The sequence below is a fragment of the Frieseomelitta varia genome, unplaced genomic scaffold, assembly GCF_011392965.1.
Source record: "Frieseomelitta varia isolate USP_RPSP 00005682 unplaced genomic scaffold, Fvar_1.2 scaffold_202, whole genome shotgun sequence".
Classification (NCBI taxonomy): Eukaryota; Metazoa; Arthropoda; class Insecta; order Hymenoptera; family Apidae; genus Frieseomelitta; species Frieseomelitta varia.
Genome location: NW_025109773.1, coordinates 30,051 through 55,812, shown reverse-complemented (window position 1 = coordinate 55,812; position 25,762 = coordinate 30,051). Strand labels below are relative to the sequence as shown.

Genomic DNA, 25,762 nt, shown 5'->3' with positions numbered 1-25,762 from the left:
TTTTTTTTTTCATTTTTTTTTTTTTTTTTTTTTTTTTGACTCTCCACTGCTCCCTCGTACTCGTCGAATATATAACGCTTCTTTTTACACGTGACAACACATTATTCCTTGATAATTCGCGGTGTACGCGAACGAATTGGAAAAAAAAGAAGGAAAAATTGACCCAAGATGTGGCAACGTCGAACGCACTTCGTCGATGATATTCCATTTCACTGTCGGAACGGGAATATACAAATTACAAATGCAATGCCGCGGCTACGAAATTGTCCGTCTTTTCGTGAAAAAAGGAGGGGGAAAGGAATGAAGAAACAAGCGTCTCCATAATCGTGAAAACATCGGTCACTCTGTGTTTACGTTCCTTTCGAACAGATCGTGTCGAATGGGCACGTAATCGAACGAGTCGGGAATCCAGAACTCGCTTAGCCACTAGGCTTACGCTTTATCGGTAATCATACTTTTCTTTTTTTTTTTTTTTCTTTCCCTGTTCCTCGAACGTGCGAAAAAATTTTACCTACGACGAACCTCTACGCTCGATACTTCGCTCGCTATCGTTTGCTCGAAGCGAATCGATCCTTTTGTCCGACGCGATTCCCGAAGGGCGATTAACTCCCTAGGAGAGAGATTCCAAACCGGTTTCGAGTGAAGAGAAATGTCGAGCGCAGATGCCAAATTCGAAGAGCTATGTGGTTCTGCTATTGCGTGAACGAGACTAGCGAGAACGACGAAGGAACTGCATGGACAGTATACCGCTGCATAGAAAGGAACTAACGAACACGAAAAATTGTTGTTGTTAATGTTGTCAAACAAAAAAAAAACAAAAAAAAACATGTGTCAAATTAAAAATATAAGAATTTCAAACATCTCATAATCTAGTTCTGTGTTCGAATGGAGATCGAGGAAACACGCGTTTTCGAAATATCGTTCGTCTTTATGTATATAAAGTATGTACGCTTCGATCTAAACGGCGATTGCTTTCTAGTATCGTATTTTACATTACTTACAACACATTTCGATCGCTCGATTGCAAAACAGTTGTTACACGGAGAGAGGGAGGAAAAAAGGAAAAAGAGGGGAGGGGAAGAAGAGGGTTCATCTTCGGGAGCGTCAACTCGAAACCTTGGGACCACGATTTTCCATGCAGTTAATTTGTTTGCGATAAATATAGTCACTAGGTGCGGTAATTGCTTTCTTGCGTATAGCTAGCAGAACACTTCTAAAACCGTTGCAAACTGTGCATGTACAAATTAAAGCAAGGCACAAGTATATACAATAGCCGACGTTCGGTGAAAACTAACATTCATCCGTCTTCCAAACTCAATTGCAATTGTTTGTTTGTAATTTAATAAGTTAAAAAGAATTTTCATGTTAAGAGCAAACTAATATTATTTCATCACTTGTGCTGCTTTCTTTGCTTTGACGAGTTCGACCAGCTCCTGCAAAACGATCGAAATATAGAAATATAGAAATCGAAATATAGAAAAACGACCAATTTGCAAATATTACTTTCTCGAAAAACGTACCTTGTACCTCCTCATGCACTCTTTCTTCGTCCTGGTTGGAATACACGCTGCTATCTGATCCCATCTGTCAGGCACGCTGGTAGAGTAAGTCTTCAACGCTTGCTCCAAAAGTTTCTGCTCTGCAGGTGTCCAAGGCTCTTTCTTGAAATCTTTTTGCTCGAGACTGACACCGTTCGATACAGGATGATCCAAACGTTCCGTGACGGCTGGCATTCGATCCTCGACAGATTCCTTGGTCTTCTTCTCGGCAATGAAATTATCGTAAGCTTTTTTATTTGCTTGCTCCTTTAAACTGGATCTACTGAAGTCAGTCGACTGCAGATCTTTAGCCTTCGCAAGGACTTCCTTCGCGTCGCGCGTGACACCAGTGGAAGAAGTACTGTGTTGATTGATAAAGTTGGCAACTACCTCCCAGCGTTGATTCGTCCCTGCTGGGAATAAATTTACCGCCTTTATCAAAAGCTGTAAATCTTGCTCACTCCATGGAGCAGTATGGGATTTCACTTGCTTCTCCGGTGTGTTTCGCATATCGTTGGAAATAACGCCAGCTCTACGTTCAGCTTCTATTTTCTTCTCAGTCTCTTCCACGATACCAAGAAAAGCCGTTCTACCCTCGGTTTGTAATTTCTTCATCGCCTCCTCCAATTGAACCAACTTAAAGAGCTCGCAAATTTTTTCAACGCTTTCCATGTGCCTGATACTCTCCTCCGAGTTCTTGGCAAAGTAATTGTTGGCTTTACAAAAATCTCTCAGCGCTTTTCTCTCCTTACGGAGCGCCTTCTTCTGCGCCTCCTTCTCCTGTCTAAGCGCGTCCAGCTTCGCTTTTTCCTCAATCTCCCGTTTCTCTCTCTCCAGTCTTTCCTTCTCTGCAGCGTCCCTCGCTATTCTCTCTTCTTCTTGCTGCCTTGCTTTTGCCGCCTCTTGCTTTGCTTTCTTCGCCGCCGTTTTCTTATCTTTGTCCTCCTGCTGGAACTTTTTTATTCTCGGGTCCATGTTGTAAGCAGTGTCAACCAACGTACGTATACGAGTCATTTCCTCCTTCTTCCGTTTCGCTCGCGTCGCTTTGTTCTTCTTCTCGATCCACTTACGCATATCTCGGCTATGAAAATAATTACGTTTGATTATAAATGAGATATAACGTTAAGAAACGGCGACGGAAAGAAGTACGGCGAAAGTCGTAATCGCGGTATACTTACTCCTGGCCACTTTCTTTGTCCTCCTCGTCCAAATAGGAATATTCGCGCCACGAATCAAAATCGTACCAAAACGAATAAAATTTTTCTACTTTGTCCCTAGGTGTGTCCGGTCCACCCAAGCGCGGTACTGGCTTTTTCGTAGACCATCTAGCATTCTCTTTAAACGCTTTACCCATTACCACGTAGAAATTACTTTTACAGTCTTTCTCGTCTGGCAAATCGTCGCTAAAATATGGATCCACGCTGTCGTAACTCCGCCGTTTCATTGGATTTCCCAAAATCTCCCAGGCCCGTGTTATGCAGGTGAAATAATCGTCGTCCGCCCGGATTTCCTCGCCCATAGCCTTGCGTTTATCGGGATGGTGTTTAAGAATTTTCTGCTTATCTGTAATTCACGCATCAAATACTCCTCAACTGGGTTAATCATTGTATCAGGCAAGACAGTGAACGATATAACACCTACATTCCTTTACAGAGTAAACTTTGAACTTTCTCTACGTACAAGCCCTTTTTATAATATCTTCGGTTGCTCTGTGCCTGAGCTTTTTCAAGCCTAGCACTGCATAATGATCTTGATCTTTCCACTCCTTTGGGTCCAATGACCTAAGGTACTCCAAGTCATCTTCAAACTGATACTGTGAAAAATCTTCTTCGTCGGACGATTCCGATATCCTGGCAGGCATAAGACTACGATGAAACTGTGTTGCCCATGCTTGCGCGGTTGAATACAGGACTACAGGCCCGGCTTTACACGTTTCCATCCTCGATGAATCTGTAAGTTGTATTTTATAGTCTTTAAATTGATTATTTCTCTATTTAGATTTTAAAGTTGAAAGGCATTTCGTTTAACCTATATATATATATATTTATGCACTTGTGAAAATAAATTGTATTTTTTGCATGGCATGGTATATAAGTAAGAGATTCGTAACTTGTTGTTCCAAAATCTTTGAAAAGCATTATCGTTACAGTAATATTCCTCATTATTCGTAACAGATACTTACTGATTTACACGCAATATAAAAGTTGAAAGGAATTTTTTTTAAATGTTCGCGATGCCCTCATGCTACCTACAACGGTCGTGTTTCGAGAAACCTAACCTCACACCGCCGGTGTCAAGAGGCAATATTGGCAGAAAGTGCTAAAACTTACCAGATACTGCATTTAACTTAGCGAAATTGTTGTCATTTACATCGTTCGTCATCATTAGCTGTTAATAAAATGTTAACGTTTACAAATTATTTAGAAAAATTTCGAAGAAAACACAAACGAACGAACTATCGTATTACGGACATTTCGCTCCGAACGTGCTCCGAAACGACCACGTTACTTCGAGTTTCGTAGCTACATTAGAATGATGGCCAGATGACTATACAACCTACAAACATTGATCACATACCGAGTATGCATACTAGGTACATATCTATTCATTGGGTTATACAACAAAACTATTTATTATACCACTATTATTATACTGTTCATATACAATGCAATTATGCTTTTGAAAAATGTTGCATAATGCAAGGTTATTAAATTATACGCGTACGAAGATATCTTAACACGAATAATTAAATCGCATAATATAGCTTGGTGTTTATTTTAAATATATTTGGAAAAATATAATACATATTGTACGAAGAAATTCTGTTGTAAATATTCAAAAATACAAATATTTTTAATCGTACTTGTTGTTGGGATTGTACTTTGGACGGAAATAACACTTTTTGGATCATTAATCATTTCTATTAGGAAGACTAGGGGAGTATTTGATATTTTTCTTCCTTTCTCTCATGGTTGGCACAAACATCACACTTTTTCACTGTCTTTTTAAAACATACTCTGTGTGTGTATGTGTGTGTATGTGAATGTGTAAATACGTATAATATATGTATGTAAACTTGTAAATACATATAATATATGTATATAAACTTTAATAACATTCTTTTCTGAAACGATAACAAAACGTTAAAAATTCAACAAAAGTTTATACATTTTAAAAAAGAACGATGTCGTTAAAAAAAAACCATGCAAATTACTTAAAGATTCTAATTGTTAGTTGAAAATAAATTAAAGCCAGTGAACTATAAAGTAATTGCAATTATATATATATATATATATATATATATATATATATATATATATATATAAAACGATTGAAATATGTTGGATGAGCACTATGCAAGTATCGTCAATTATTTCGAACAATGTAATTAACCTCAACATCAACATTAGGAAATATCAAAACGGAAAAGCGTTTAATTATCTACTGATGACCAGGCGATGACAAACGTCTCTGTGAATGATACGGATTTTGCAGTAAACGTGGCGAACATTCAATTACTCGCAGTAACAGTGCATCTATGTAATCTTCCAAGTCAGTTAGGCGTTTTTTCTTTTCAGTTACTTCCGCCTGCAACTGTAGCGTCAACTCGATGAGGTCCTGCGTGGGGAAAATTTAATGGTTGCACGTTATTCTGACTTTTTTTTATTCTTCTTTTTGTAATTTAAACCAGCGATTTATAAATGATATAACCTAATTACCTCTCTTGATTTCCCTTCGAACTGTGCAAGGACTTCGTGCGGCAAGTGGCTTTTTATTGACGTAGTTCTAATCGCATCTTCACCTCCGATGATAATTCTCTCCCCAGACAAATTATTGTCGTCGAAATCTTTAAATTTATTCTCCTTCTCTTTCTTCTTATCTTTCCTCGATTGCTTTTCATCCTTAGGACTCCAACAATTATTTTTATCTTCCTTCTTTTCTTTAAATTTCTCCTCTTTCACATTCTTCTCCTTACTCGATATAAATTTCTCTTCAAGTTTGTTCTTTGTTTGTAATACTTCACGCGGCGCGGGGCTCGGAGTCTCTGAAACTTCTGGATTTCTCAAAGTCGAAGACGGTGAATGCACGGGTGACGATTCCCGATGTTCATCCTTTGGTTCATCTATCACAATTTTTGGATTCACTTTACTTTCCCATCTAAATATTGAAAAAAAAAAAAAAAAAAAGAAAAACGCATTAATACAATTGCTTCTATTCGATGAGAGGTTTTCAAATTTAGAGCAATTTTACTCACCTTTTGACATTGTTATTAACTTGTTTACCATAAAGCTTCAAGCCCCACTCGTCGTCTTTGATATTGTCCACTTTGGATAAAGAGGTGGTCGAAGCGCTCATGGAGAATCGCGGTGGTTTGTTAGGTGCGGCGTTTGTTGGCACCGGTGGAAGCTGATGTGCTTCGAAATTGTTGCTGGAGGAGTTACTCGAGGCAATCGAACCTACACTGTTGCTGTTGCCGACCGGAGCATTTAGAGACGATGCCGAGCTTTTATGAGACAGATCGTCAAACTGAAATATTCAGTTGCAATTATAATCCCTTGAATTATTATCAAAATGTTCTGCGAAAAATTGTAAGATAAATCCCCGTTTACCGTAAATTCATCCTCGTCTTCGCTAATCACGCCAGGATCAGCCTCTCCAGGTTCTTGCCTCGTTGTTCGAAACTTACGTTCGTCCCCTTCGTTCAGGTAGTCCCCTTTGTCCAGATTACTCTTGCTCTTTCCCTTCACGCGATTCCCAATCGATTTAGCCAATTTCTTCAAACCTTTACGCTTCTCGAAGCTACCGATACTGAGTAAACTTCCGCCGATCGAATGAGCAGCCGTAGATAACTGGCCAAGAGAGCTTTTGTGACGTTCTTTGTGACTCAGGTCGGTTAAACTACCAGCTTTCACGATGAAACCGATCTTCACTTCAAGCTCTCCTCTCTCTTTCGTATTTTCCTTGCCTGGTTTGCTCCCGAGTGTATACCTAGATAATTTTTGAGAAATATGTATGAATATTTATTGAAAGATAATCTCATTGATTTTTTTTTTTCCTTAACGTTTCAGTCACATCGTGAAGAAATAGAGAAAATATTACATCTAAAGTAAGAACATATCGTCTAAATATTATATCTCCAAAGAGTTGGGATGTTTTTCAGAAACATGTTTTTACAAACGATTGTTTACCATAAGGAGGCACAATATGCGACACGAACACAATACGATCTTGATTAATTAACACGACGGGGGAAAGTGAAATCAGACAACGTACCATCTATTCCTTGGCCTCTCGTACACATCGAAGCTGGAGAGAGGTATGCTGACGGTCCCGAGGAATTCGTCGACACCCAAGAAATTTCGATGAAGAGCCGTAAGGACTATCTCCGCAGTGTTTCCTTGTTCCGGTATAAGTAACTCGCATTCTTCGTGCCATTCCACATCCTTCGGCGCTTTCTCCTTCACAGACGTTTGATATTTCTCCTTGCCAAGCGCGATCGTCACGAAACAATCGTTGGTCTCTGCGTTATTAGGTTGAAGTAATTAACGTGGGTGGAGACCGATGTCAACCACAAGGTTAGGATTAACAAGCCACGAGACGAACATTAGCATCTCGTAGGGTTTAATGTCTACCTATTGACCGCATAAATTACTCGCAAGATTCCCTTCTCCCGGTCCCAGACAGGTTTAATTGTTCGTTTGAACAGATTGAACTTGTTGCAACGTAATATTATAATATTATCGCGCGATCATAGAATCACTTTCTTTTTGAAATTTCGCGACATATTTATTCTCACATTCAGAGTACAGGGTGCAGTATTTTGCACGAGTAAAGAGCACACGAATTTCTTCGACGGTGCTTTCAATTATTTTAGATTGTAGCTTTTCAAAAGGTTGTAAATATACGCACGAGCAAACCAATGTACGTATACGTATTTGGTCTGGACGATTATATTTTCTATAGATTGTAGACAAACGACGTAATATTCGTTTTCCATTGTTTTGAAATTAAACGCGCCTCGTTGAAAAAAAAAAGGAAACACTGACATCAACGAATTGCTTGCGCGTTGTCCCACAATCTGACACGCATGACGTAAAAAACTGCTAAAACGACTGTAATTTTCAGGTCGTTTAGTATTAGGTCATTTCACGAGTAATGTCACATACATGTGTACGTATGTAACATTAAAACATAAATATTTCGTCATATTGATGAACAACGAATTATCTGCTGTATGTAGTATTATATTTCAGTTTCTCGATCATTTGTTTGCTTTGAATATCACCAAAGCTTTTATCGTGCTAAGCTAACCACGTTATAATTTTGCAATTTTCAATTACAACGTAATTTTCAATTTACATCCATTTAATCCTATATAATTTGTAGAATTATAATTCATACGACTTGTTTTCTTTTATTCGTATACTTGTAAATTATAAAATCTTTTCAATAATATTGATTGAATTGTATAAGAGGTACCCAACGTGATGTGAAACTTGTGCCATTGTGTCGCAACGGTTGGTCAGGATACTTACTATGTTTTCCTTTGGTTAATAAGTTCTTTCCTCTTTGAACTGTAAAAAAAAAAAAAGAGGTTTATTAAAGAAGCATAAAACTACAGAAAAGAAACATGATGAAAGAGAAAGAGAAGAAAATAACATTGTTTGCTATAAAGCTTCAATATGTTATAGTTTTGACAGACACACAGTACCAACTATCGAAACTGAACAATTTTTTTTTTTTATTGAAACGTTTTTGCACTCATTGCCAGAAAGAAGATAAAGAGAAAGAGGCGTAGTTGCGGATAAATCGCCCCGCATGCGTGTTTTTTTATACCAGTGATAAAACATTCTACCATCTGGCTAGGACTCAAAATCATCATTAGGCTGTGCATAAATGTGTGAGATAATATTTTGTAAAAACGCATCATAGCTAACCAGCATGATATACATATATATAAAAATACGTATATACGTACATATATATCCTCTATCATAGTAAAACGCTAGAGAATTACATTTTTACCGCGAGATCTCATTTCTAGCGCATTGCTATTTTTGACCATCTCGCAATGCTTCTTTTTATGAAGGATGCAACGTCAGAAATAAATATACTAGCGCTGGCTAGCGTAAAATCGAGCATTTCAACTAGCCTAACATTTTCTAACAATGATTTATGCAACGAAACAAATGTCAACGCTCGGGGGGAATATCTCTACTGCGAAGCTTCTATAATAACATCTGGAATTGCATCGTACCCGGATCAACGATACATGAAACGTATTCGATGACCAACAGATTCGTATCATGTAAAATCGTACGGTATGGTATGGTATCGTATCGTTTTCTGCGATTTCTCGACGAACAAAGCCAATTGGATGGGAAAATCAACTCTCTCGCCACATGCTTCCACGACCCGGCTTACAGACGAAGCAGCCAAATACCGTTTACTCGGAAAGGAACATTCTTAACGGTCCGAGACTCTCAGCTAATTAAGTTGGAATACTTTTTTCTTCCATGAGTAAAAAATCCTGCAACCATGTAGCGCATAATGCCGTGCAGATTCTTACACTGAGTGAATCTGATTAAAAATACAAAAATTACACACGCACAAAGTTTTCTTCGATCGATCCTCGCGACCGACATTGCGACTTTTCAGCAAAAGTCAGATAGAACAAAACATATGATTCAGAGGTTTACTTATGATACGAGTGAAACTTATGGGCGCTTAAGGATACAACTACGATCCTGAAAAAGAGGATTCCAATACACGAGTAAGAAGGGGGGCATCAGCTGCTCCTACATATGCTTTCACACTCTACCTATTTTGCATTGGAACGAAAGTATTAAATGCTCGTCAACTCGTGACACTTTACTTGGTTACTAAGCTTGAAATTAATAACGAGAAAGACGATCTTCATAAATGTCCAAACGAATGGTAAGGATATTTTCCTCAAATCTTTTTGCACCGGCGTGCATTCGTCGTGCGAATTTTCGGAATTTCGTCGAGAAAAACAAGCGGGCCAGTATTCAGAAGTTGACTCATCGTATATGTAGGCGGTCAGTGGACGACCGCGCGCGATTTAAATACATACACGGTCTTTATTTCGGCACGACTCGGAGACGTCGCAGAATCGTGCGCCTAGAGTGAAAATATTTACATCCACCGAAGGAACTAGAGTGCGCAACTTCATGTGCGTGTGCGTGATAAAAAAAAAAAGGTGTACATGTAAGATCGCAATCTCTTCAATTGGAGAAGCGTTCGCTTTTCTCACCGCCCTCTTCCCAATCTTGTTTCATCGCGTTACGCGACACTGCGCTTCAACGCGACGAATATTTTCCTCGACATTCGCTTTTTTCATTTACAGCGACAAACGTTAGCCAAGAGGAATTATCACATTAACCATTTAAAAATCGTACCGCGACGATCGAGGTCGCTTAAGTAAGGCACGCGTCGTTGGCTATAGAGACGTACATCACACTTGCTTTCTTGACAAATAAACCATTCCTGGAACGGTTCAACGAGATTGTAAGGTTTCAATTGCCTACATTCGATACGAAGGATACGTAACCTAGCCTACGTACTGATGATAATTGGTTTACGATACGTCTGTTCCGATCAGGCGAATCACCTGCCGCGTAAATAACCTTATCCACCGCGTCTGAGAAACTTGCTTCCAAGTAACACTTACCTGTCACTTGAACGTGCGTTGGACTCCACATTTTGCTCGACTCGGTCACAGCGAATGGTTACAAATATTCATCTGTCGTCCTCCCTATCGAGAAACAAATCTACGTGTCAGTCACTGTCCTAATCCCGGCAATTGGCATTACGTGTTTCCATTTGCACGGTCCTACGCGTTACGGAAACGAACCACGTCAATAACAAACTAACCGCGTCACAATGTATCAACGGCAACTATACCTGACTACTGTTCGAACAACCGCTACGTCCGCCTTGCGCATCGCGCACCATTACGGTGACCACTGCGCATCCTGATTTGCGCATCCACCACGCTCGACCTTCAGGATCGTACTGTACATTCCAATAGCCCTACGCTTCAATAAATATAACCTGGGGCTTGGGTAAACATACCTTTTATTATTAATTCAACTCGAAATCAAATAGAAAATTAACTTTTTTGAAAAATTATTGATTTATTTATTTAGAATATATCAGCTACAAAGTAAATCTTCTTGATAAAAAATGTTATTCAAAATCGATATGAATCTTGAAAGATTCGATATCATGAGCCAATAATTTTATCAATTCTTATAAATGAGCTTTCTATTGTTCTTGTATATATCTGAAATAGAAATCACTCTGTGTAAGATTAAATTCTCAAAAGGAACATACATATTTAATAAAAGTGTAAAGTTGGTGGAGAACAGAAGTGCAGCATGATGTGCCTATACATAGTGCAATCATCGCGATTAGTCACCGGTAAAGTACGAAGATATATATACAAGCAGAAATTAGACGACTGAATATGCAAACACATGTGCGTTATTGTGACGATGAATAAGTAATAAGTACGTGCATCTAATTAATCTTCTGTAACTTTTTATGCATTTCCTATGCTCATAAATCTGATGCGTTTTCGTATTTAAATGATTGAATGATTTATTTATTTATTTATTATTTACATACGGAATTGGCCTATTACTTTAACCAGAATTACAATTTCCATAGTTCCGCACAACAAAGATAAAACATTTTAAAATTCAAGTGAGTAATTTCTTTATATAGATAAGTTTTTATTTAGAGAAATAAGAGAAAAAAAGAACAAACAACACCTTCCTCTTTAGAGAAAGAAACATTTTGTTTGAGTAATAAACGTAGCTGTCACGCATTCGAAGAACTCGAATCATTTCATGCCCATGTTATCAAAGATTCGTCACCATTATGTTATCGCATGATTTACCTTCTTTTATCACGACAAACATACTTAGATAGGTATTTATTTACCTGTCTGTTTTAGATTGACATTACAACAATTATTCGATTAGATCATGTTCACATATTAGATCATATTTGTTATTATTGATGTTTACTTTAGCAATTATTTAATTAGTAATTATGAATACTCATAATTGCATTTAAACAAAATACAAATTCTAATTTATGATTTATAATTCATATTATAATAAATATTAATTCGAGATCTCTTTAAGACCCGAGTATTAATGCTGTGGTTTTTTTTACAAGGTGTTTTGAAAGTTTGAAGGAATATTTTTTGTCACTACTCAAATTTGAATGTGTTTACTTTATTACACATATATAGACACTTGTGTCTACATCACAAATAGTTGTATAGATATTTAAGTATCTGGAGTCGTAAAGTTGTTTGCTAGAATTTTACTCCTCAAACAATGAACATACATTGAATCTCAAGAATTTTTCTACTCTGAGAGACATCTTACGTAGTATCTTAAATTTCATAACATAATATGCAATTTCGTATGATTAATTGTTCTTTACATATTTACGAAAAATTTCAAAATATGCCGATACAAGTTAATGGTTAATGAAAGTCATTCAAGCGATTAGGCTCCGATATAGACTATGATGCAAAAAAAATCTTTCTCCCTTCCTCAATCACTTAAAATTATCAATGTATCTTATATCGAAAAAAATTATCAATGTTTTTAGTATTTATATTTATAACATTTTTATCGATTATTTTTCATCCGTTGTACGATTAATGTAATTCTTGATTGATCAAATTCGCAGTTGCAACAGGTGTTTAGTCTCTTCTTTCAAAAAGCGACAATTGCTGCGAATAACTGTGGTTGATATTACGATATGTTCGTTAAAGCAACATTATCGGGAAAGCAATGTGTCCGTTACGATAATAATATAAAACCGACAAATTTTCATCAAGCTTTGTGCATTTTGCTTATAAATTTATTTCGATTTTGTTGATTTACCGATAGATGGTGCTACAGTAGCTGTCACGTGAATAACATCAGCGCCGAGACACCTCACTACCAACCATATCGGGCTAATCGACGTGCCGTGTTCACCTTCGTCCTCCTAGTTCTCATTCTCTCATTTCTCAGTCCTCTTTTTCCATACACAGCAACAGCGTCTCGCATGTACCGAATACTACATCGGCCGATTTCGATCGATCACACATTGGATTCACGATATTCCTGAGAGATCTTATTGTCAATTCGTTCCCGGCTATTAGTCACGTGACCTGGCATGCGCGTGAACCAACCTTTAAGCCTCGAATCCCCCACGCTAGTGATCGCCGATTCACTTGAATCCATGACGGTGCATACCGCCCGCCAGTCGGTTCGAATAATCGCCTCGTGGCAGGTGCAGAGAAAAATCGGCGAGGCTGAGCCTGCCAGTTGTCCAATCGCCTAGTCAACCAGCCGCCGTATGAGATACGGATCTCGAACCGTGGGACCGCGCCTCGATCGTCAATTTTCCACACAGAAAATTTTGTTACCGATTGCGGTGCGACACGGTGCGTAAACTTTCTCGTAGCCGTCCGCATAGCGCGTTACTTCACTTTCCTCGTCTTTAGTCGTTAGTCGGTCTCGATTTTTCGTTTCGTTTGATTTTTTTCGTCGTTTCATTTCGTTTAGTGCGCCAACGCCGCTGCTAGGGGTGAGATATGTCTTCATTGAAGAGTGATAAGATTCCGTGTGCACGGCTCTGCCATATCGTCAAGTGGGACGATTTTGACGGCTACGGGTTCAACTTGCACGCGGAAAAGGGGAAGAATGGTCAATTTATTGGCAAGGTGGATGACGGTTCTCCCAGTCAGGCTGCTGGTTTACGGCAAGGTGATCGAATCATCGAGGTTAATGAGATCAACATTGCGAACGAGACCCACAAGCAGGTTGTTGAACGCATAAAAGCCTTCCCCAGCGAGACGAAGCTTCTGGTGGTCGATCAGGAGGCCGACGAATATTTCAGGGCCAACAACATCGTTATCAAGGGCACCATGGCGAACGTCAAGGTGATCAAGACCCCGGAGAAAAATCCGAATAGTATTGTACAAGAAGAGCTCAATGGCAGCAATGCTTCTACAGACGAGGTGCGTAAATACAATTTTTTTCAAGTCGAATTATCTTTCGAAAGTAATTGCCCAACTAAGTTGTCCGACGTACGAAAAATTCCATTTGGTCTGAGCGAGTCGTTCGATCCACCTGTTGCTTCTATATATGTACGTATCGGTTGTTTGGCTGTATCTGTTCCCTCATTGTGATTTCTTACGTAGAGATCTCTCACACGTTTACCAGGTAGGTGAATCGTTACCAACGCATCTTTCGTTTCGAATCATTTTCAGAAACGTTTTTAGAAACTGTCAGACGTCGTGAAAGTACCGATAAAGTGCCGTAATTTACCGCAATTTACAAAGTTTTAAAAATCGAAGATCATTTAAACAATCAGAAAACGCATAACTTCGTTTTCGCTAATATACCGATTTAGCCAAAGACTGATATATTGCTTCCTTCGCGGTAGTATGTTTAAACATGGGTCACATGAATGCGTCGATTTAGCTAAAATGATAAACCATGTTCGTGCGACATATTTCTTGTATCTCACCGCGCGTGATCTCGTCTACTATGAGGAATTTTTATTTCACAAATTATCTTGACATAACAACTGCACCGTGATTTATGGGAAGAACATGTAATATCATTGTTCTTTGAAAAGAACAATCCTTAAAAAACAACAGTCGTTTTTTACATGCATATTTAGAAATAAACCTATTACAAGCGTATCACGAGGTTGCGATTTCGAACATCTGTGTTTACCGCACTTGGCTCGTAGAAAAAGGTTAGCGCGCCATACGTGGAGAATACCGTCTCGTCGCACCGTATATATAGTAAACGAACACATGAACAAATAAGTAAAAAGAGGGAGTTTCAGCTTTCTGCTTTATACTTCAAAAATGAAGATTATTTATTAATATGTAAATCTTATGAAATACATTTATCAGGTTACACTTTCTGTCTCACAATTCATTCAAAACTCGAATTATTTAACGTCAGAAAAAGACGTTAAATAATTTGACCATCTATCCAAATAATGTTTGGCGAACAGATGTTACTATTGTTCAAATAGTATATACTGTATACATACTAGTGTTTACGTACTTGTGCATATACTCTTTCAGCACGGTGGACGTTTTAAATTTAAAAATAAAAAACCACCGCGATATAGTATCTCGTATGCTAGTTTCTTTCTGATAAAACACCGTTGAGTGATAAAACGTTAGATTTTAGTGTCGCTATCGCAGCCTCCGCGGATATTCATCCTTCTTTCATATCTCCTACATGCAACTGCTGCTTTCCATTGAATTATTTTTCATGCAAGGTATTTTTACTATTAACATATATTTTTCATATATTTTTATATTATTTGTAATATATAAATATAAATATATACATTTGCTACATTTATCATATTTTTAATTGTCATTAGTCATCATTTTTCAAAATCTTTCACTAAAGATTTTGTTTGTGAAATCAGAACGAAATGCGGATATAAAAGATCAAAGACTATGTACTACAGAATTAAAATTCCCTAGATTAATCGTGAACGTTTGTACAAATTTGTACGAGTAGATGTAACTTAAAAAATAAAATGTAGGTAAATATTTGAATATTTTATACATCTTTGTGTATACATTCAAATTGTCTATAAATGTATGCGTATTATCTTTGTTCCAGTATCCTAGATTTATCCAATCATGGAAAAAGCAAGAATTAGTCGATTCACAATTAATGTTATTGATTCACTTTTAACATTTAACACAGTGGCGAACGAGCGGATTAAAAATTTAATAAGCGACGGTGTGTTTCGTTCGTACGTTATTTACTTCATCGCGTCACGTCCGAGAATTTTTTAGCTCGATACAAAGCAATATCAAACACTTGGGAATTTTTTCTCAAGGTCTCTGAATCGCAGTCTTTCCTCCTTAACGATTTTACCTCTCTCCTCCCCCTAGCAACACGACGTTAGTAGAAAAACCAATTTTCTTATTTCGGCTTCAGTTTCCTTGTTTCCGCCGATTGAATCACTGCTGCAGGAAGGTGAGCGTTCACGAGCACCGAATGAGTCACTCATTTGCGATAAGACACGTAGAAAAGCGTATCGCGGTTCGTTTCTTGCCCGTTTCTCTCGATCGATTCTCGCAAACAGAATTGCCAAACAAACGCGTGACTGCATTTATCGGGAGAGATTTTTTTTAGCCGGTTATCAGATCGAGAGACGAAGTTCTCCTCGTGTTATGAACGGTATCACACCGGTAGGTGTTCTCGGATGTAGCAATTATTGTGTTAATCGACGGAAGTTGCTCCTTTACAAAATAGTACGTCACTGGCCTTAATTCGTCTTCCATGGGATCTACGCGTTCGATCGTCTTCCCGAGATAGGCTCGATAGTCCCACGAATCCGATCACGGTAACTATATCTCGCGATCGAAAGATTCGTCCTCCGTCGATAGGATTCACCGGATATCCGGTCATTTTTGCGGCGTAAAATTACGTAAATTTTCGCGTTGTTCCGCGCTACGTAATCGAAGACGCACGCGGTATACACTGCATATCTGGTACTTGCGTTATAAAACCACCCTAAAAATTTCAATTCCTATATTATTACACTATTATATATATATAATACTATATACTATTATATTATTATATATATATAGTATTATACTATACTATTATAGATATACGGGATAAATACATATTGTACCTTGAATTCAATTTTATTCGATTTCACAATAAAATATTCTATTACGTTGTTTCTATTTAAAAAAGAGAGAAAACAGAATGGTTTCCTGCTATTATTCCGTTTTCCGCGAATATAATCTATCCTTGTTTGGGGAAACATTGTCAAATCCTCTGACGATACTACGCAGTTTTCATCCTCGAAACAAATTATCGTAAAATATACTTAATACATTTTTTTATTTAGAATTTAATGTTCTTTCGTTTTACGATGAAAAAAAAATGTGGTTCAATTAAAAACAAAAAAAAAATTACCTTGAAAATTTCGAAATTCCTCAACAAGTACAAAAAATTGATACGCTATATTTTACATTCCCTGAAAACCATTATACAACTTTTGTGTTAAACAATTTTTCATTAGACGCGTAATTTAAAAGTTATTTCAGACGTGCGAGTGACGTGAATCACCGTGTATAATGATTTGATTTCTCAATACGATGACATACATTCATTATAACGATGGTAAATTTTAATCTCAAGGTATGGAAAAATAAAATTGTATGAATAACGTATGCGATTTTGCATAATGAAATCTTATCGTATCCCTGTCTATATAATAATTGAAAGTAAGACGGTTTTATAAATAATGAGACATACAGAGTACAAGAGGATTAAAAATTTAAATTAATCTTATCTGCGCAATTATGAGATGCAGTCCGATACAAAACAGAGCAATGTGATACAGTTGAATTAACGTGTTACACAAACTTGCTGGCCAATCTGCGACCAACTCGATCAAACGTCCGTCGTGATTTACAATTTAAAAGCTCGATCACTCGTGCTAGCAAGCAATTAATTGCATCTGTATTGTGGCTACTGGTCAAACTTCCTGTCACCATTTTCTATTGCGCAATAGAGCAGCTGCGCGGCGTGCACGGTGCACGAACGAGAGGGAAAATCGTTTGTACGAGTTGAAAGAATTACGATCGTTAAAGAAATTTTCCACGAACGGTGGAGAAGAAGGATGGTGAGAGGACTAACGACGCTACACGGTAAAATCGGCGACGACGATACTTTCTTGGCAGCGGCTAGCTTCAAAAATCCGTTATTTGCTCTTATTCGATTTCTGTGCGCCGCGTGTTCGAGCGATTTTCAAAGAGAGCATGCCAAAAAGCATGCAGGTCGAATGTATATGCAGATAACGGGGGATTTCCCTGTAGAAAAGGAACCGGGCCACCGGTTGCGCATCGTTCGAGAATAATCCTCTGTTCGGGGAATAATTAACCTCTTGAGCTGGAATGACGTGCCACGCACGACGAAAATTGTTTATTCCAAAACTGATATTTTCTCAGTTTTAAATATATTTAAGTATAACCAAATATACAGGCAAAACAAATAATAAATTTATTATATTTCTCAATAATTTCTATCCGGTGAGTTCAAAAAGAAAGCGACGAGTATATTGTATACGGTTTGGTCACTCGTTATGGTCCGCAATCAGTTGCCAGCGCAAGGAGTTAACCTCTTACGTAGCGCTGGAATGACCGTGCTACGCACGTCGAGAATTTTTTTCCCAAATTGCACTATTTTCTTAGTTTTAAGTATATTTAAATATAACCCAGGCAAAACGAATAATAAATTTACTACTTCTCAATAATTTCTATCCAGTGATATACCGACGAGTTCGAAAAAAAAAGCGACAAATTACTGCATACGTTTCGGTCACTCGTTATGGTCCGCAATCAGTTGCCAGCGCAAGTGGTTAAACGTACGAATACACGAAAAATCGTGGACACGATTATTCAATCTGTCCATTTTAACCATTCGATTTTACACCCTTTGGTAATTTTTTCTTTTTTCTTTCTTCTTCCCTATCCAATAATAATTATTCTTTATTTTTCGAAAGGAACGTGTACAAGGACGTTGCTTCCGTCGTTATTTCGAAAGGAATTAGACGTAAGAAATTATTTGCCTGCCATAAAAATCATAGTTACGATTGCATAGTCGCGATTTTGCTCGATTGCATACAATATAGAAGCTCGTTATTGGAATTAATTGAATCGCGGGATACCGCGGGCGGCGATGCAACAATGCCGCGACATAGATTCTCAAAGTTTTGTGGAGAGAGGTTACATCATCTTGATCTATGTTGGCTACCAGTCATTCACGATATTATTGGATACCGCGCGATCTCCCACATTATTCCTCGTTCTCCGGTGCAGCTAAAGTCTCGTTTTCAAAATTAATTAAATCAACGCGAATTTAAGCAAGTTGAGATCATTTTACCAGCGTAGATCTGTACATGACCTGACTCTTGAAATGTTGTTTCAAGTTTCTACGCCTGTTCTTATCACTTGCTTACTGTTCAGACTAATCGAGTTTTGTCGAGCATTACGTATAAGTACATAAGTTCATATAAGTTCAACTAATTAACTTAGTTAACGAGTTAAAGTCTCGTTTAATTAACCAAGTATTTGTATACACAAATTGAAGTCGCTCAAGTTAGAACAGCTTGATTCCAAGAAGACGATTTCAAGAAATCGATGATCGTTAATCATAATTATAAACATGAGAGAAATATCAGTATATAAGAATATTAATGATTGAACGTGAAATTTATAGAAGGTCGAGCTGACCCGAGACATCAATATCAATAAATATTGTATGAAACTGGAGATAATTTAACAACTCAATTCGCTTTAATTTAACAACTCAAGAAATAACTGAAAGAGACTTCAACTTGAGAGCATGTTTCAAATCGAAGACGAAACGTCTCAAATTTTCTTCAGTTGAGAAATCGCGAGTGGATTGGACGATAAACGTGGAAACTCAAAGATGCATTTCGAGTCTGGTAAATGATGGTTTTACACAGATAAGTCTAAGTTTAAATAACTCGATCAATTCTCGAAGGAATCTTGAGCGATCGTTGTGCCGAGAAGAAAGAGTTCCCGCGAGTTTTAAGATGGTGTTCGGCTTGCGATTGGGAGGGAAAAGTGAGTTTTTTTCAATCGTGGCGGGCGATAACAGGCGCACTGTAGAAGGATAAGCCGACTAACATTATTTCGAAGAGATTTAAACGGTCTGCGGTTTGGAACCGGTTTTCCATCGCGCTCTCGCCTCTGTAGCTGATGGAATTCCTTTAAGTACCGTTCGGAATATTGCATCAGGAACCAAGGTCGTTGCGAGTTCCTTCCACGAATTTGCCCGTAGTTTTTGACCCGTGTGTGAATCCCTGTCCGGATCGCCTCTCGAATCTCTTCATTTCTCTCCCAGGGGAGGAGAACAATGCGACCGGTGGCAAACGAGTCTATTAATTGCCACGCTTTTACTTTCTATCGGCAGCCGTTAAGACGAAACACTTTCTGTTTTGTGCAACGGAAAATTAAAGTGTCTCGCTCGACCGCGCCCTATTAATGTCAATTTTCCCTCACCGCCGAAAATTCAGTCAATCTCTTGAACAGACGTTTGAAAACGTCTTACCTCCCCGTTTATAACAATATCTTTATTCACAGGGTCTGCTATATTTTTACTATGCTCTTTTGAAGTAAAATTGATCCAATTTTACTATTATTTTTCAATTTCACAGTTGTTGTAACACTCGTGGGAAATTTAAAGGTGTAAAACTGTATAGAATGTACGTAAAGGATGTTCAGTGCCATATTTACTAGATGAAAGGTTTAGTTTAACCACTCGCGCTGGCAACTGATTGCGGACCATAACGAGTGACCAAACCGTATACAATTATTCGTCGCTTTCTCTTTGAACTCGTCGGTATGACATCACTGGATAGAAATTGAGAAGTAATACATTTATTATTTGTTTTGCCTGGATTGTACTTAAAACTGAGAAAATATTGCAATTTTGGGACAAAAAATTCTCGACGTGCGCTAGCAACTGATTGCGGACCATAACGAGTGACCAAACCGTATACAATAGTTNCGTCGCTTTCTTTTTGAACTCGTCCGTATAATATCACTGGATAGAAATTATTGAGAAGTAATAAATTTATTATTTGTTTTGTCTGGGTTATACTTAAATATACTTAAAATTGAGAAAACATTGCAATTTTGGGACAAAAAATTCTCAACGTACGTGGCACGTCATTCCAGGGCAAGAGGTTAACCACTTGCGCTGGCAACTGATTGCGGACCATAACGAGTGACCAAACCGTATACAATAATTCGTCGCTTTCTTTTTGAACTCGTCCGTATAATATCACTGGATAGAAATTATTGAGAAGTAATAAATTTATTATTTGTTTTGCCTATTTTGTTTTACTTAAATATACTTAAAACTGAGAAAATATTACAATTTTGGGACAAAAAATTCTCGACGCGCGTGGCATTCCAGCGCAAGAGGTTAAGTTTACTAAATTTAAATTGCGTTTCTGCAAAGTATGAACTTGCACGAAAACTTTTGGGAAAGAACAACTCGGTGAACGATGCTTCTGTTCATTTTTTTCCTCAGTGGCGACTGATTTTTTTCTGTTGCTTCGTAGTAACGCATACATATTTACATATGTATTTGGGAGAAAAAAAAGTAGCGCGACGCAACACGATCGGCCTTGATATGTGACACGAATTCCTTTTGCCTTCTATCATTTAGCTGCCGTTTCTTCTTTTTTTTTTTTTTTTTTCCTCAGTCTGCTTCGTTCTTCTCTATTCTTCTTCGTCTCTCCTCGCACACGGTATAACACGAACGAGTAGGAATGCGCGAATTATGCTGGTAGATAGGAAAAATGAATAACAAGTGTCTGTATTTTTTCAGAACGCGCAGAAATCAAGCGGTTCGAACGAGACCTCGCACAGCGAGAGCAGCACGAGGACTTCAAACAGGAGCGAGAACGGGAACGAGAACGAGAGCGAACGCGAACGCGAAGGGGCTGGTCGTGAAAACGGGAACAGCATTAGGAACGAAACGACGATGGCGCACGTGCACGGCACCGGGAACGGGAACGTCACCAACGAGCCACGGCAGGGTTTGAACCTGAAGATGAGCGCCAAAGAACTTCGAGCTCAGCTAGCCGCGCGCAAGAAATACGACCCGAAGAAGGAGTCGATTGGTTTCAAAGACAAGTTCGACATCGTGCAGAAGTTATAACCGTCCTTCACTCCTCTCCCCCCCCCCCCTCCCTTCCCCCTTCTGCCCTGCTCTCGTCCTCCTCTAGTTGGATAGTCTTGTCGGCTACGCTGCGCGATGCTCCTTATCTCGCTATTAGTAGTTCGAATCTTTGCATCCTCGACGATGTACATATACACTTATCTGGATGGACGTAAAACATTGTCAATGTTCACAAGCGCACGCGCGTGCACGTGCCTCGTATAGTGGCTCGCGAAGGTATTTGACTACTTGTAGAAACGTACTACGAATATATATTACGCATACGTGTTGTACGAATTATGTTTCGAAATTTTACTAATAACGTATAATATCCATGAAAATTATCCATAGCGAAAGTATTCGAATGCTTTCGCGAGCTGCTGAATAGAAACAACAGGAATAACGCGAAATTCTCGAAATTCTAAATGCACGTACGCAGCGTGAATTATATGCGTGCACGCACGCTGGCGTCCGGTTGAAGTCGGATCGTTTGGTAAAATGTCCAGGCGGCAAACGCACGAGAACGTTTCTAAATTATTCGAAAGTCTGAACGTTAGAACGCATTCCGAATCGATCGATCGTGAAAATAGTTTCTTGTTCCATTAGATATACAGTTGTCCCGCTAGCTACAGCGAGGATTGCGCGCACCAAGGACGATCACGACGACACACGAGAGAAAGTGTAAGACATTGCGTGACGTACAACGCGTAACGCGCGCGCGACGTCCGTAATTTTTATTAAAATTAAATTAAATTTTTATTAATATTAAAATTAAACGTATCGCTCGATCCCTCGGTTGTGTTGTACATTGTGTTCTCGATGCGAGAACGAATATTTGACGCGGAAAGAAAGATCCACGTAAAAGCAACCGATATTTGACACTAGCGAAGACTACGCCGACATTCAAGCGGATTATGTAATCGAAGAAATGTAACGGTGTGCAAAAATACGGCGACACAATAGTGGGAAGGCTCGAGCAGATTTCCACGATCGTTGGAAGTCTCGCGGGAGATCAGTCGAGAGAGTCGCAGGATTCGCAGGAAACTCGGGTACTCTCTAACCCGACATTGCTAAACATTACGACAACTCGTTGTGCAACTTTCAATTATCGTCGTCGTGATCCTTTTGCGTCGTGCCTTGTACCTTATACGAATACCTGCAACCTAGTTGTTTTGTTCTCTTTTTTTTTTTTTTTCTCTCTTTTTCGTTTTCTTATTTTTACGAGCGTTTTTTCCTTCCACGCAACATGTCACAAGCCTACGCTACGTTGATTCCGTCTTACAATCATTTCTTTAGCCACGATAAGTATCGATTGATAAAATACGCGGGAACGTGAAACGAAGCGTTTATTATTATTATTTTGATGAAACGTTGCAACGAAAAGAAATGATTTATTGTTGATTTTTTTCTTTTTCTGTTTTTTTTTTATTGTATTTTCGGACGCGCAAATTCGAGACTCAATGATTATTTTTATTGAAACATTTTAGTCAACCAATGAATGTTAATGTATTGCATTTAATACCTGATCGATAGTTTGATCAAACGTCACGTTTCATGCGAATGATGTGATATGAATATTGATAACAGGATTTCTATATGACGCCATTTTACGATTAAAGTGCGTTAAGTTTCTTAGAAACAACAACGTTTTCGTACAACAACAAATGTGTCTATTTCTATTCCAACATAGATTTAATAAGAATATGTTTAATAAGAATATGAATTGTAACGTGGACTCTTATCCACTTAAAACTCTTATCCGATAAAGATGGTTGTTTGATTTTATTTATAACTTGTATCTCGTTGAAGCTATTGTTATCTTATTATCAACCATGTTACGTGTAGTAAATATATAAAAAAATATTCTCTGTCTTGCGATATCTTCGATGATATGAATCAGAATAGATTTCGTGTAACAGAAACATTTTAGTTGTAGAAAAAAAAAGAAAATGGTAATTCTAACAATGATTTGTTTTTGCATGGCATCTTGCATATTGAAATTCGAATTCTGCGATGTCATGTATTTTTCGTCCAACAAAGACGATAATCTGTAGTCGTTATTAAAGATCTTAATTTGATCGCGAGTTGCGACCGATGACAGCGTGCGCTCATATGGAAGTTGAAACAGAAACCGATCGATAGCGTTTCCGCTCAAGGTAAATTCGATCATCGTGATCTATCGGTTTGTGCTCTGCACCGAATATGTGTTGTGTAAATTCTTACGTATTCTCCCCTCGTTTTGTCTCGCAATACCTTTGCGAAATTCGAACGCGCAAGCATGTTCATTTCTGTAAATATTAGATCTTGGTGCGTCAAGGTCGGTGCAACGATCGAAAGAATGAACGAATCATCACCTTCATGGCTTATTTCGCATAATTATTTAGATCGCTGGCCGTCGATATACATATGCACCACGCCGCTCAAGGCAATTTGCGATATTTCTGCTATTGTTGTATTGAAAACACGAAATCAGTGAGAAATTAAAACTGTGAGTTGTATTTCTTGGACATTTTGGAGCGTTAATTTTTGCACCGAATCCTTGAAATGTATATATACATATGCTCTGAATAAGGGTTAAATACACACGTTGTTACGATTATTGCACACATTCAATGTACTTTGTAAGCCTAACTTTAAGCATTATGTTTGACGACAAGACTTAATTGTACGTTATTCATCAAATTATGTTCATTTACGTACGTCACTGTATAAATAATATTGTACGTATGTGACTCACTTTATTTCTTACAACCTTCCTTTGTCATTATCTAGTACTTGCATATCTTGATATTAATAATCAGCATAATATGTAAATTAAACGCTATTTACATCTGTATCAAAATAAATACATATGCATATGTATATTATCTATAATGTAATATTAATTAACTGCTAGTCAAAATACACATTAGTCGATATAGTTTTTATTTATTCCCATTTACAGCTCAGAATCACCTCGAATCATTAAAGAATTAAACAACTCAAATGACACTGTTAAAAATTGTAAATAATTCTTTATTTAACAATCTTTTAGAAATTACAATATGTAAAGTTATCTTACTATGTTACAATATAATTTAAAATTAGCATCAGGAGTCGTTCGTAACATAGCTCTGCTATAAAATTGTCTCGTTTGAAATAAATAGAGGGGATGTTTTTATCATTTCGTAAATTTAAATCAAGCTACTATGTATTATAACAAGAATGATGAAGTAGCGAGAATTCTATTGCTAATATTTCAATAAATCTTTGATTAAAGGTAATTGTCTTTAATTGCGATAATAATAATGTTTCTGATCTTTGACCTTAACAAGAAATAACAGGAACTTTAGCACGACGTTCTAGCATGAGAAATATATGAAGAATAGTTGTATCCGGCAGGAATTTGTCGAAAATGACTCTCACCATGAATTGGCAATCAGTTTGAGTAATAATTGTACATAATATGTTCTTGGTGAAAAGTAAAGAAACAGAAGCAAACAGCCAAGGATTATCAATAGTATTAATCAACAGCTTTTTACTTAAAACGAAAACGATATGAAATATTATATATGTTATATAAAAGTTATAAAATATATTATTATCATTATACTTATTATATAAGAATTTACAATTAACACATCACAAATTAATTCTAAATATTATTAAGATTATAAGATTATTACAGAATACAGAATCTTCCTTAGATTCTCTAACTTATTGTACTTATGAAAAGTTCATAAATTTTTTCGATATATCATGCACAAGTTCATTGCATCAGTCTTATATAAATACATACATACTATGTATACCTAATATATACAATACATATGTATAATAATGAAATGTGCAAAAGTTGTCAATTACTTCGATTAGATAAAAGTAATCGATAAGATAAAGATTCATGCCCAAAGTTATGTGTGAATTTTACTGTGCATGCTTCTAATTTGACCTAAATTTTGTATATCGTTTATGAGAAAATAAGTATCACTGAAACAAGAGAGAATGCTTTCATCTGTTGAATAGAATTTATAAATCTTCATAGGATGAATGAAATATAAGAGGAAAACAGTGAGTCTAGCATGGAATACGCAGTTATAAAAAATTCACAAATTAATCTTCTTAATTAGTTTTTTTTCTTGCAAATTAGTGTGAAGTGCAAAGATTTAGACATGGTGGTACCATCTGTAAATTCTGGATGCTGATTAACCTCGATCTCAAGCGAGATGTATGATTTCTCGTTTGTTTTGATCATTTTACTTGATGTAGTTTTCCAATTCACGTTGTTTTAACGCAGAGTGCGCTAAAAAACCACCTTTTTTACCATGTCGGTATTTCAGAACATAGGAACGAAGTCTTATAAAATGCAACATCTATGCACAGAAATCCCATAAAATGCAAGATCTATATATAATTATATACCTCGTTCTGTGCACATAATTC

At 37.4% G+C, this 25,762-nt stretch overlaps 3 protein-coding genes across 7 annotated transcripts; 1 reads left to right on the top strand and 2 right to left on the bottom strand.

The window, feature by feature from the left end:
• Positions 1-907: 907 nt before the first annotated feature.
• LOC122526896 (dnaJ homolog subfamily C member 2) lies at positions 908-4,068 on the bottom strand. 3 transcript variants are annotated; one of them, XM_043650535.1, is made up of 5 exons: positions 3,869-4,068; positions 3,219-3,488; positions 2,717-3,101; positions 1,521-2,619; positions 908-1,433 (listed from the first exon to the last, which is right to left on the bottom strand). In XM_043650535.1, the coding sequence occupies exons 1-5, from the start codon at positions 3,921-3,923 to the stop codon at positions 1,383-1,385; spliced, it is 1,860 nt and encodes a 619-aa protein (XP_043506470.1). In that variant the 5' UTR covers positions 3,924-4,068; the 3' UTR covers positions 908-1,382. The 3 variants fall into 3 exon arrangements, with proteins under 3 accessions (XP_043506470.1, XP_043506471.1, XP_043506472.1); XM_043650536.1 differs by lacking the exon at positions 3,869-4,068 and adding an exon at positions 3,721-3,839; XM_043650537.1 differs by lacking the exon at positions 3,869-4,068 and having other exon boundaries at positions 3,180-3,360.
• A 772-nt stretch (positions 4,069-4,840) lies between these two features.
• On the bottom strand, positions 4,841-10,593 carry LOC122526897 (rab11 family-interacting protein 2). Of its 2 annotated transcripts, XM_043650539.1 has the most exons (8): positions 10,464-10,593; positions 10,231-10,314; positions 8,075-8,113; positions 6,813-7,059; positions 6,149-6,527; positions 5,794-6,065; positions 5,258-5,696; positions 4,841-5,156 (listed from the first exon to the last, which is right to left on the bottom strand). In XM_043650539.1, the coding sequence occupies exons 2-8, from the start codon at positions 10,259-10,261 to the stop codon at positions 4,980-4,982; spliced, it is 1,584 nt and encodes a 527-aa protein (XP_043506474.1). In that variant the 5' UTR covers positions 10,262-10,314; positions 10,464-10,593; the 3' UTR covers positions 4,841-4,979. The 2 variants fall into 2 exon arrangements, with proteins under 2 accessions (XP_043506474.1, XP_043506473.1); XM_043650538.1 differs by having other exon boundaries at positions 4,842-5,156; positions 10,231-10,516.
• A 2,231-nt stretch (positions 10,594-12,824) lies between these two features.
• LOC122526898 (Na(+)/H(+) exchange regulatory cofactor NHE-RF2) lies at positions 12,825-24,067 on the top strand. 2 transcript variants are annotated; one of them, XM_043650541.1, is made up of 3 exons: positions 12,825-13,017; positions 13,139-13,593; positions 21,008-24,067. In XM_043650541.1, exons 2-3 carry the CDS (start codon positions 13,168-13,170, stop codon positions 21,338-21,340), a joined length of 759 nt encoding a protein of 252 aa, XP_043506476.1. In that variant the 5' UTR covers positions 12,825-13,017; positions 13,139-13,167; the 3' UTR covers positions 21,341-24,067. The 2 variants fall into 2 exon arrangements, with proteins under 2 accessions (XP_043506476.1, XP_043506475.1); XM_043650540.1 differs by having other exon boundaries at positions 12,825-13,593; positions 21,008-21,348; positions 21,389-24,067.
• The last annotated feature ends 1,695 nt before the right edge of the window (positions 24,068-25,762 follow it).

Coding starts and splice junctions, on each gene's coding strand:
- LOC122526896 (XM_043650535.1), bottom strand. CDS start 3,923: ATGATGACGAACGATGTAAATGACAACAATTTCGCTAAGTTAAATGCA. Junction 3,489..3,868: donor TAAGTTAAATGCAGTATCTG/GTAAGTTTTAGC, acceptor TACAACTTACAG/ATTCATCGAGGATGGAAACG. Junction 1,434..1,520: donor AGTGCATGAGGAGGTACAAG/GTACGTTTTTCG, acceptor ATCGTTTTGCAG/GAGCTGGTCGAACTCGTCAA.
- LOC122526897 (XM_043650539.1), bottom strand. CDS start 10,261: ATGTGGAGTCCAACGCACGTTCAAGTGACAG. Junction 8,114..10,230: donor AACGCACGTTCAAGTGACAG/GTAAGTGTTACT, acceptor TTTTTTTTACAG/TTCAAAGAGGAAAGAACTTA. Junction 6,066..6,148: donor AAGACGAGGATGAATTTACG/GTAAACGGGGAT, acceptor TGAATATTTCAG/TTTGACGATCTGTCTCATAA.
- LOC122526898 (XM_043650541.1), top strand. CDS start 13,168: ATGTCTTCATTGAAGAGTGATAAGATTCCGTGTGCACGGCTCTGCCAT. Junction 13,594..21,007: donor GCAATGCTTCTACAGACGAG/GTGCGTAAATAC, acceptor GTATTTTTTCAG/AACGCGCAGAAATCAAGCGG.